General features: G+C 39.0%; 2 protein-coding genes across 2 annotated transcripts; both read right to left on the bottom strand.

Moving 5' to 3' along the window:
• Positions 1-2497: 2497 nt before the first annotated feature.
• Positions 2498-4229, bottom strand: LOC143876075 (putative strigolactone esterase DAD2). Its single transcript, XM_077377692.1, has 2 exons — positions 3691-4229; positions 2498-3194 (listed from the first exon to the last, which is right to left on the bottom strand). The coding sequence occupies exons 1-2, from the start codon at positions 4062-4064 to the stop codon at positions 2747-2749; spliced, it is 822 nt and encodes a 273-aa protein (XP_077233807.1). The 5' UTR covers positions 4065-4229; the 3' UTR covers positions 2498-2746.
• Positions 4230-9282: 5053 nt separating this feature from the next.
• Positions 9283-12144, bottom strand: LOC143876076 (putative strigolactone esterase DAD2). The gene is made up of 2 exons (XM_077377693.1): positions 11483-12144; positions 9283-10024 (listed from the first exon to the last, which is right to left on the bottom strand). The coding sequence occupies exons 1-2, from the start codon at positions 11854-11856 to the stop codon at positions 9595-9597; spliced, it is 804 nt and encodes a 267-aa protein (XP_077233808.1). The 5' UTR covers positions 11857-12144; the 3' UTR covers positions 9283-9594.
• Positions 12145-12393: the final 249 nt, after the last annotated feature.

Below are 12393 nucleotides of genomic sequence, written 5' to 3'. Positions count from 1 at the left end.
TAGGAAGTACCCCCTTCCCTCTGTGTCTCCCTCTACCTAAGCTGCCGGATCTATTCAATTTGTATTCAAAACTCAATTACAAATCCAAATACAAGTGGGAGGTATCCAAACGGGCCCTTGGATGTTAAAATGGATGATTGGTGTATTTATTAGTGATAGGGGTGAAACTGGGGCCGGCTTGAGTAACCCTAGCCCAAGCCGGGACAGTGAGATAGCATTCCCTCACCCCTAACCTGACCCAAACCGAGCCTTAGGTCGAGATGGTCAACCCTTACCTAACCCGCCTCTAAATCTGTCAACCCCATCCCTACCTGTCTAACCTGTTTTTTTTCAGAATTGGGTTGAGTTGAGTCGGGTTGGAATTGGGTTGGCCTAAGGCAAAAAAAAAAAAGGGAAGCGACATATTCACCCCTTTTTTACTTGGGACTGCCCCCCTCGAGTTTAAAATAGTATACAATAAAATAAATAAGATAAAAAAATAAATAACCAAGAGAATTTTAAAACCATGATTAAAATTAGAGGACGGAGGTCGGGTTGCCCAAGGCCACAACCCTAATGCAACCAGAATTTTAAATAATTCAGGTCGTCTCTTTCCATCCCTAACTCAACTCAACTTGAGAAAATGAGTTTCGGCTTGGGTTGAGCCCAACCCAAGTTGTGCTTGTGAACCAACCAATTACCCCAAAAGCTTAAGCAGTTAGACTTGGTGTTATTTAATCATTTATACTTCAACACTTCCTCTCACTTGTGACCTCTCTATGTTTTAGGTTGGAGTTACAAGGGCCATTGGAAAATGATAAATTCGTCCCTTTTCTTTACATGGGATTGCTAGTTCCGGTGTACGTGGCAATCAGGCCCATTGAACTTTTCTCACGTGAATTACATCAACCCCTCTGCAGTCATAGGTACAGTGCTCCTGGCTGTCCCAAGTAAAAAGGAAGGGGGCGGATATAAAACTTCATTTCTCTTAATATTGAGGAGTTAAAAGTTTTGAACCCACAACTTGTTACTCTAATACCATGTGAAACAACCAATTACTCCAAAAGCATAAGCTATCGGAGTTGGTGCTATTTAATCATTTACACTTCAATGACACTCATAGGAAAGGGAGATCCGAAGCATGCCTATCAAGTTGATGAAATGAAATAATCAAAGGTGGGTAGTAAGCATGCTTGCTTGCAGTACCAATGAGGTCACGTACTACAAAAGTATTCCTCAAAGAAAGTTGCAACGATTTCTCGTCAGCTCAGGAAAAAAGTTTCAAAATCTTACTTTAAAATAATGAGAATGAGGCATATCTGCGACTTGGATGATGAGCCTTTAACAACACATTCTTTTATTCTATTGGCCCTCAAATGGATGATTAAAATATATTTCATCATAACTTTGTTCCAACGAATAATTACTCCTCACGATAATTACTATCACTTCATCCAACGGATGACCCTTATGCAAAGAAGTTATGCCTTCTCTGTGGATGATAAAAGAGAGGAAATTTATGCCTTCTCATATAGAATTCAATAGTAGACTTAGGAGTTTCTCCCCTCAAAACATAATATGGATTCCAAACAATAATGTTATGTATGTGAATGATTCGAATTACTTATCCCGAAGAAGGAAAGGGATTGAATAGAGGAACTCCCAAGCATTTGGTGATCTCACATGTGTCGATATCAATGAAACTTGATCGTCGAGAGGGAAACAGCCAGGATCAGCTGCTAAGGTTCCAAGATGTCCGCTCAGTGATAACTCACATTTGTTGAAATCCATCTCCGATGGATGAAGACCAGCTTGCAAAGGTAAGCATAAATTCCTCCCAAATTTATGCTTTCAGTATGTTCTCTTCCCATATCTCTACAATCATAAACAGTGTGGTCGGGGAAAATAGAAATGGAAAAGAATAGGCATAAGGAGATGGTAACAAAAACTATAAAAAACATGTATGTGGACTACTCATTAATCCAATTCGAATATTAGCAAACAAAACACGGATCACGCTTTAAAGAATCCAACCTAGTGAGATATTTTCCACATTTTTAGCTACCTGATCCAGAGCACAGCTGAAATAAACCCAAAAGATTTCTTAAACAATCTTCACTAAGAATGCATTTAATAAAATATGCAACAGGAGTTTGGAAAATTTTTCTCCAGGTGAGAAAGTAGAAGGATTTGGGTTAAGTTGATCAATTAGAAAAAAAATAACCAAAAATAAAATTGAAAGTTAATCAGAAATACAAATCAATTTATTAATTTCTTCCCATCCATATACTTCTGCAACTATGAATGGAAAAGAAGAAGTTTTTTTATCTCATTTCTCTATGCATCTGCCTAAGAGTAGACCATCACTCCATATCTATCATAACACACCTACAAAATTTAAGTCACACCCCTTGCTAATAGTCTAATAGCAAGGGGTGTGGACGTATCAATTACTTCTGAAAATAAAAAGTAAGCATGGAGACTGATTCCGGAACACGTCACCCCATTCAAATTACACTAATAAATGTAATTAACTCTAATTCCTGTCTTTCTCAACTAATCATACTTACAAAGTTTTTTCACCCAATTTTTATACCAGAGAGATCCCAATTACACAATCCAATTAGGATAAACCCACTTTCTATCCTTTTCTCCTTATTTAGCATACCATTAAGTCCAATTAGGATAGCTATCCACTAATACAGACAAATACTGTCCACGTCTTATTCGTTACGTGTCAAACAAGCAACCTTTTTCGTGTCGCCTCCTAATTGGCCCACGTGTCTTCACCTTTTAGAGCCTTCCGTAAAACTTGCACCAAAACCGCGGGTGCACTCAGGTGAGGCAAGTGCCCTTCAGTATCTAAAATCTCCACGGTATTTCGGCCACCGAGATGATTCTTCATATATATCGCCACCGATACCGGCACCGATATGTCCTTCACGCTTTGAATTATGCAACAAGGCACTTTTACCATCCCCAAAATGGGTCTCAAATCGCTGTTAAAAAACGTCCTCGATACGAAAACAGATATATCGGGTCGCATGTTGAACAAAGTTTGGCTATATTCCCGAACCGCTACCGATACATCAGCTCCAATAGCTAATGGAGCGAAACCCGATACCCAGGCCTCGTAATTCGCCTCCATAGCTGAAAAAACCTTCTCTATTTCGGGCCTTTCGAATCCTCCATGGTAATCTTTGTCGTTAAGGAATCTGCACACAAACACATAAATTAGTTTCGGAATTCGGAATGGTCCGAGTCAGGAACCGAATTGCGCGAGTCGGACGAACTGTTTTATTGTTTTGGGTCAGGATTTTTTGAGTTTTTTATATGGTGCAAGGCAGAGTTTTTATATGATGAAAGGCCTTGCAGTCCATTATTTTTGCAAAAAAAGTACCGTACGGCCAACACCATGGATGATCCAAACCATCCATTAGATGGGGCTCAACCTATTTCATTTCCATAAGTTGATCCTAACCCTCCAATCCATTAACAGGGAGTTTTTTCTACTGTTTTTAATTCAGGAACATGCCACGCCAAACATCCAAAAAAAAAAAAATGAGGGATTTTTTTATAAATTTGGGTCTAGATTTTCGTGAATTCATCTGGGTTTCTCCAATTTTTCATGGAAACAATAGAACAAACAAAATCAATAGAAAAAAACCAATGAATTGGAGAGTTTTGGGAAGGGTTTTTTTCTCCTCTTACCTGGGAGAGGCACCGATGAGGATGAGTTTGTGGAAGAGGTCAGGGCGGCGAATGGAGGCGAGGATACCGATCATGGCAGAAACAGAGTGACCAACGAAGGTGCATTTATCAATTCGGAGGGTGTCGAGAATGCGGAGGACATCGTCGACGTAGGCGTCGAGGGTGGTGTACCTGCTAAAATCAAAGTTATCAGGATTGACACTTCCGGCAAAAACTAGATCGTAGAGGATTATTTTGTAGTCTGGGAGGAAGTAAGGGAGGATTCTCTGCCATGCGGATTGGTCCGTACCAAATCCATGGGAGAGAACCATGATCTTTTGCCCAGATCCCACAACTCTCACGTTCAGAATCTCAAGTAAATTGTTGCTTCCCATATTGTTTTGATCAAAGAGGATGTGGTTGTTGAAGGGAAGGTGTTTGATAGTGGAGAATGAGAAAGGGAACTACTTTTCCTTCTTCTGGGTACGGGTGTAAATGGATATTCGAAAATTCGATTACCGTTCGCATCCGAATCCGTTTAAAGCGAATATTATCCGGATCCGTTTCAAGCGGATATTATCTGAATCTGTTTATGAGATATCCGGCTCTAAGCGGATGCGAATCTAGTAAATGGTATATCCGATCCGTTTAACATCCGAATCCGAGAAGTAAATTCTTTTTATTTATTATTAATAATATCATGAATATTTATTTTTAGTAATGACACACTATCTTTTGTTTCTAAAAGAAAAGTGAATTTTCCTTTTAGAAAAAAAAAAACAAAAAGTTTTTTTGGTAGGAAATGAAGTAATCTCTCATTTTAAGGGCATTCTTGGAGTTTGACATGGGATCTTTATGAAGCAACAAATGTGGACTGTAGGATGAAAGAGACAAATGGGTGGTGGTGATTGAAAGAAGATGTCATAGTTTCTAGAGAATTCTAAAGCAAAAAGGCCATCTAGGTCATTGATGGTAAATTGATGGCTCAGATCAATTTCCCAACTTATGGTTATATAAAAACTCAAAATGCAATTAAAAGAGGGGACTTCTAAGGTTTACAAAGAGAAGCAAGAGAGAGGAGAAAGGAGGAGGCTGAGACACCATCTTCGGCAATCCTTGGTGCCCCAACCCACCAAAATCCACCGCCGCCCCTCTCCACCTTCTCACAGCCACCTCCATCACCGCCAGTCACCTCCATCTTTAACCCAATCCCCATCTCCATCCTCATATCTCTTCATCTTTCACAATCAGCACTCCCACTTCCCCTGTTCAAAATAGCCCAAACCCATTCCATCATATACAAAAAAAAAAAAAAAAACCCAAAAACCCCTACCAACACCATGATCCATCCCCATCTCCTCTTTCTCTGCCTTTGTTTTAAAATGAAGAAGATGATCTCATATGTTTTAGTTTGAGAGTTAATTTTGTGAAGAGAAAGTAGAGGTCTGGTTTTAGGGTTTGGAAAATTCATTCGAGGGGTAAGAAGGAGAAGAAAGATAAAGTGCTGGAATAAAATGTTTGAATTTACCGGATAAACGGATACGGATAATATCCGAATTCGAATAATATCCGGCGAATACGAATTCGGTAATAGATATTAAATATCCGTCAAATTCAAATCCGAATCCGAATTCGGTAATAGATATTAAATATCCGTCAAATTCGAATCCGAATCCGAATTCGGATAGTCTATACTGTAATCGAATTTGGATATAGCCATATCTGATTCGAATTCGATCCGTTTACACCCCTATGGGTGGGTATTTGGATATGTAAGGATTAGAGGCCCTATGAGGTATTTATATTATGATAAGCTTGATTCGTCGCCCTAGTATACCCGCAAGATTCAATATGCGGTCCAGATTAAAAGGTTCAAAACATGGTCCAACAGGCGGGATCCTGACTTTAAACTCATCGTTGATTTTTACACCAAATAGTGGGCCGGACTCAGAACTTCGGATCAGAAAAACAATCCGAAAAGGATCCAAACCGATCATGATCAAGAGATTGGTCACTCTGATCCGAGGTAGATTGGTTGGCAGCCGTAGGACCCAATCAGAAAAGTCTCCTTTGAAGCATAAAAACCAATGAGAAAAAAAACTCTTCTTTATACTTTTTAGGGGCCGTTTGGATACGCGGATTTTAGAATCTTGAATTTCCTCAGAATCCTGGATGGCAGACAAGGGAAGAAGGAGACCATTCCGTCGTTTATGAGTTCTCACCCCTCTATCCTGGATTTTAAGTAAGAAATCCAAGTGTTAGAAATCTCTCCCCAATCCTGAGATTTCTAAAACCTGGAAACATGGGACAATCTCCTCCTCTCTTGCTCGACGGAAAGAAGGGCGAGAGATCAGAAAATGACGGACGGTCTTCTTCTCTTGTCTCCCATCCAGGATTTTAAGGAAATTCAAGATTCTAAAATCCGAGTATCCAAACGGCCCCTTAAGAAATTGAAAGTAACTAACGATAGCGAGAACAAGCAAAGAAGTCTCCAAGACATTTGTTTATAAAAAATTGGAGCAAAGAAATAGGGGTTGTATATATTGAAATAATGAGGTGTATCCATTAGTTTAAATAGACAAGTAAAGTCTACACTCTAGAAAGGTTAGAGGTTATTATTATACTTGCCCATTCGTTGGTAAAGGTTATTACAATCACTGAAAGTCTCAAAAGCCAAACCCAAAAGTGTTCAATAAAGTGGATGGTGTCAGTTACCAAACAAGGGAATGCTGATATTTGTAGCAATGCTAGCCTTCGGTTGAGGGTTTTTAGAGTTAGAATTTACAAACTCCTCCTCTGAAGAGATATACCTTTGTTCACAGTAGATCAGTCCTAAGACCCCAGAGGGGGTTCAAAATTAGGTTACAATGCTAAAACTACTTTGCATGCAATTAAACACATATAAGACATATATAGAAAAATTGAAGAAAATAACTTCAATTATGCATGTATGATATACTAGATTAGTATGGAACTGTGAATTAATAACATGATTAATGTGTATGCTGACATTAGAATGTAATAAGACACATAAAACTATTGAAAGAATATATAAATGGAAAATGAAAGATAAAATTGTTTAAAATTCTTAATTCTTAGAATTGATCGATCATCATCCCCGTCTATTGAATATCAGTTCATTGATCGATAGTCCAGTCTCTTAATCGACGAATTGGTGCATTGATTGATCTCTGTGGCCGTAATTCCTTAGATATGATCTGAATTTAGAAAAAAAATAAAAATTTGTGTGAAAAATAAAAAGTAAAGGAATTAACATCATGCTATGTGATTGTATTGGGTTGTATAATAATAATATAAATACTATTTGAAATCCATAAAGAAATTTATCTAAATTAATTTAAAAAATAAGTAAATTTTGTAAAGGCAATGAAACTATAATAATAATTGAAGTAGCTTAGTCTATTCTACATCATGCATGATTGAAGTGATCTGAGATATTGTGTAAACTAATTTGAAAGCAATGAAGTAAACTACCCTAAAATATCCTGATACTAGCTATGGTAAAAACAAGAAAAAAGAAACTAAACTAGAAAAAGAAAGACTTAAAGCATGAAAATACTCACAAGGAAAAGGGAAGGGAGGGTAAGGTCGTTTGGTTATAAAAATTACAAGCATATAATTTTAAATGGAGTCATTGGCGACCTGATTAGGGTTACTTTGTAGGCGAGTTGAGTTTTTGAAATAAATATGGATATATGATAGCATTCTCTGAATTGAACGAGGCTATAGTAGCTTGTTGAACTCAAAATTTTATCAAAGAAAATGTGTAAAAGTAAAATGCCCAGTGTGGGGCATTGTATAATAAGAGGTGCTTTCTTTACTTAAAAAAATGTACTTAACAGCTATTAGAGCCCGAAGTGTTCGTTCCTGCCAAATTAATAAAACATCTTTAGCAGGGAAATTTGATGTCAATGTGTTAGATGTGTGATTTCCTTCTCATGCATGTAAAATTTGTTGCAAACATAGCTAATCAAAGTGTAAGGTAAAAAAAGATTAAAACAAATAGAGTAGTGTCATTCTTAAAAAGAGAGATAGCCCCTTATCAATCTACAGATAGGATCAGAGAATCTGATTCATTACTAGTCTCCTTATGGCCCTCTTTTTCTTGTTTCCGCATTCGACTAATAGCTAGAGAATTGACAACCTAGTGCTGCTTTTTTTTCCCCTTTCTTCCATTCTCAACCTCTTAACAATAGATAAGGATTGACCAATGCCACTATTCGATCGTCATAGGCTAAATCGCGTAAATATGTCTATATCTCTTTTCCCTTGCCTACTTACGTAGGTAAGCTAAGGCTACGAGATGCCTCGTGAATAGGTCTAAGCTTAGGACCACGCATTCTCTCTTTCTTTCTTTCTTTTTTTTTTCTTACCTCCAAAAAGAAAAGATAAATAAGGTTACATTAAGCTCTACATGAAATATCATAGATATTAAGGAGTGGTTTCTATGTGGTAAGTTATTTTGTTTAAATTTTAGGTAAGAATATGAATTATTGAAAAAAAAAAGATGTTAGGCCTAAAATCGGTAACAGATATGACAGTGACGTAAGAGCCGAGCTGGAGGACCCGAAGAGCCGAAGTGAAGTAGCTGAGCCCTGCGTAAAGAGCAAACGAGGTCAGAATGACCAACCCGGAGTGTTACTCCGGACAGGCTCTTCGACACTCAAGTCAGTATGAGCAGGAGTGCAGAGCGAGTTTAAGAGTGGTGAGTGGGAAGTTATTACCCTGTTTAAGAGCTTTGGAAGCCCTTTTATAGAGGGAAAACTGGGGTAGTTGGGGAGTTATTACTCCAGGACAGGTGTCGGCCAGCTATAAGTTCGAGCTCACCTACTCTGCTGTAATTACCAAACTACCCCTGCTGATGTGAGATCTGTTGTGGCCCACCCTTGGGCCACGTGTCGATAGCTAATAGGCTGCTGTTTTTATACCCCATCAAAAGATAAGCTTTTTTATGGGTTTCAATCAAGATAAACTAGACCATGGTTTGTTTTCCCTTCTGTTTTTCAGCTCTAATGATCCATTTTGTGGGTTTCTATCAAGATAAAGACATAATTTTGAGGTGGGTACCATTTGATTTTATGTTAGTGGCAAACCTATATAATGGATTTTTCTCTTTTTTGTTTTTATTTCTGGCGAGGACTTATTGTTAGGGCTTTTGAGAAAGATATTATTATTGTGGTGAGCTGCCATTTTGAGGGTTTTTATCACAAATAGAACAAATGAGGACATATGGGATAGGAAATAGGAGTATAGATACGGATAAGTCATGGCATTTTCGGTCCCACTCAACACCACAATAAATGGTAAAACAAGGACGTTTGCAAAGATGATGAGAGAATTCATATCCAATACTAAATCACATAACAAGCACTTCGAACTAGAAACATTTGACATGCGTGGTGGGACATGGGACACATTTGGCATATCGAACGAAACTTGGCTCAGGTCGGGGTCTGAGGAACTTTCCTCACACCCCTTGCTAATAGTCTAATAGCAAGGGGTGTGGACGTATCAATTACTTCTTAAAATAAAAAGTAAGCCATGGAGACTGATTCCGGAACACGTCCCCCATTCAAATTACACTAATAAATGTAATTAAGTCTAATTCCTATTCTTTCTCAACTAATCATACTTACAAAGTTTTTCCACCCAATTTTTATACCAGAGAGATCCCAATTACACAATCCAATTAGGATAAACCCACTTTCTATCCTTATCTCCTTATTTAGCATACCATAAAGTTAAAAAAAAGAAAAAAACTAGTATTCACGTGTTTCCCACGTGAGGGATCCATCTTTTAAGGATAGCTATCCACTAATACAGACAAGTACTGTCCACATCTTATTCGTTACGTGTCAAACAAGCAACCTTTTTCGTGTCGCCTCCTAATTGGACCACGTGTCTTCACCTGTTAAGAGCCTTCCGTAAAACTTGCACCAAAACCGCGGGTGCACTGAGGTGAGGCAAGTGCCCTTCAGTATGTAAAATCTCCACGGTATTTCGGCCACCGAGATGATTCTTCATATATATCGCCACCGATACCGGCACCGATATGTCCTTCACGCTTTGAATTATGCAACAAGGCACTTTTACCATCCCCAAAATGGGTCTCAGATCGCTGTTAAAAACCGTCCTCGATACGAAAAGAGATATATCGGGTCGCATGTTGAACAAAGTTCGGCTAAATTCCCGAACCGCTACCGGTACATCAGCTCCAACAGCTAATGGAGCGAAACCCGATACCCAGGCCTCGTAATTCGCCTCCATAGCTGAAAAAACCTTCTCTATTTCGGGCCTTTCGAATCCTCCATGGTAATCCTTGTCGTTAAGGAATCTGCACACAAACACATAAATTAGTTTCGGAATTCGGAATTGACCGAGTCAGGAACCGAATTGCGCGAGTCGGACGAACTGTTTTATTGTTTTGGGTCAGGATTTTTTGAGTTTTTTATACGGTGCAAGGCAGAGTTTTTCTATGATGAAAGGCCTTGCAGTCCGTTATTTTTCAAAAAAAGGTACCGTACGGCCAACACCATGGATGATCCAAACCATCCATTAGATGGGGCTCAACCTATTTCATTTCCATAAGTTGATCCTAACCCTCCAATCTATATAGGTTGTGCACATTAGTCATTAGTGGGTTGATCCTAACCCTATATAGATCGGAGGGCTACGATCAACCAATGAAAATGATTCTTGGGGCACGACCTATTTAAGTTGTGAGTTGTGACCCATCAAACGTACGGTTTAGAAGTGTTGGCCGTACGGTACATTTAGAAAAATAATGTACCATAAGGCCTTTCATATAAAAACTCGTGTAAGCCTGTATAATAGTCCAGTATTTTGTAAAAAGTACTGTATGGCCCATACTATTGGATGGTATGAACTAACATGCCACAACGTAAATAGGTTGTGCCCAAAAAATCGTTTCCATAGCGGATGAATCTATAGAACTGCATAGTATGTAAATCTCTGCAGATCGGAGGGTTCAGATCATCCTATGGAAACAATTTTTTGGGCACAACTCACGCCACACAACATATTTACGTTGTAGCTCATCAAATGGACTGTTTGGTGTTAAAGTATAAAAGATAAATAATGCCTTTCTCCAACGGCTTAAGCTTTTGGAGAAGTTGGTAAGTTAACATGGTATTAGAGCCAAAGGTCTCGAGTTCAAACCTCCTGGATAGCAAAAATCCACATGCGATGGTCGGCCCAAAGTGGGACCACATGTGCCACATAGCTGCCAAGCGGGCCACACATCCGGGGGAGTGTTAAAGTATAAAAGATAAATAACGCCTTTCTCCAACAGCTTAAGCTTTTGGAGAAGTTGGTAAGTTAACATTTGGATCATCGAAGGCTGTATAGTACTTTATGAAAAAATACTGGACTACATGGTTTTAGCTCGTGTAGTGCAGTGTTTTTCAAAAAGTATCCTATGGCTCACAGCATAGGATGATCCCAACCATCAGCCTATTTATGTTGTAACTCATCAAATGGACGGTTTGGATCATCTTATGGTGTAAGCCTAATTTGAAAAAATACTGGACTATACGGGCTTATACCCCATATAAAATCTCCATCTGGTATCACAAGTTTTTTTAATCCGAGTCCAATCCGAGTCCACGCCAAGCATCCAAAAAATGAGGTATTTTTTTATAAATTTGGGTCTAGATTTTCGTGAATTCATCTGGGTTTCTCCAATTTTCCATGGAAACGATAGAATAAACAAAATCAATAGAAAAAACCAATGAATTGGAGAGTTTTGGGAAGGGTTTTTTTCTCCTCTTACCTGGGAGAGGCGCCGATGAGGATGAGTTTGTGGAAGAGGTCAGGGCGGCGAATGGAGGCGAGGATACCGATCATGGCAGAAACAGAGTGACCAACGAAGGTGCATTTATCAATTCGGAGGGAGTCGAGAATGCGGAGGACATCGTCCACGTACGCATCTAACGTGGTGTACCGCCTAAAATCAAAGTTGTGGGGATTGACACTTCCGGCACAGACGAGATCATAGAGGATTATTTTGTAGTCTCGAAGGAAATAAGGGAGGATTCTCTGCCACGCGGATTGGTCCGTTCCGAAACCATGGGAGAGAACCATGATCTTTTGCCCTGATCCCACCACTCTCACGTTCAGAATCTCAAGTAAATTGTTGTTTCCCATATTGATTTGATGAGAGAGGATGTGGTTGTTGAAGGGAAGGTGTTTGATAGAGGAGACTGAGAAAGGGAACTACTTTTCCTTCCTTTGGGGGATTAGAAGCCCTATGTGGTTTTGTTTGTATTTAATAAGGTTGGAGAGAGAGAGAGAGTGCTTCTCAAGGTTCTCCCAATGGGTATTTAGAGAGAGAGAGAGTGCTTCTCAAGGTTCTCCCAATGGGTATTTAGAGAGAGAGAGAGAGTGCTTCTCAAGGTTCTCCTAGTGGGTATTTATAGAGAGAGAGAGAGTGAGTGAGTGTGCTTCTGAAGGTTCTCCTAGTGGGTATTTATATTATTTGTTCGGAGAAATTTTGTTGGTTTGCAAAGTTATGCATTGGATGAGAATTTATCCGGGAAAGTGATATAGACCAGCCCCCTTTATTACTGTATTTAGTAGTACTCTTTTACACTGGTGGGGGCTGTCCCAAGTGAGAAAAGGGGTGAATGTTAATGGATAGGATGTGGCCTGTGGGCATATCAATTGAAACTGAATAGTATCCAC

This window comes from Tasmannia lanceolata, unplaced genomic scaffold (assembly GCF_043159265.1).
Source record: "Tasmannia lanceolata isolate RefF3 unplaced genomic scaffold, GAP_Taslan_0.1 ptg000004l, whole genome shotgun sequence".
NCBI lineage: Eukaryota > Viridiplantae > Streptophyta > Magnoliopsida > Canellales > Winteraceae > Tasmannia > Tasmannia lanceolata.
Note: the sequence above shows the minus strand (reverse complement) of the source record. Positions and strands in the feature narration are given on the sequence as shown.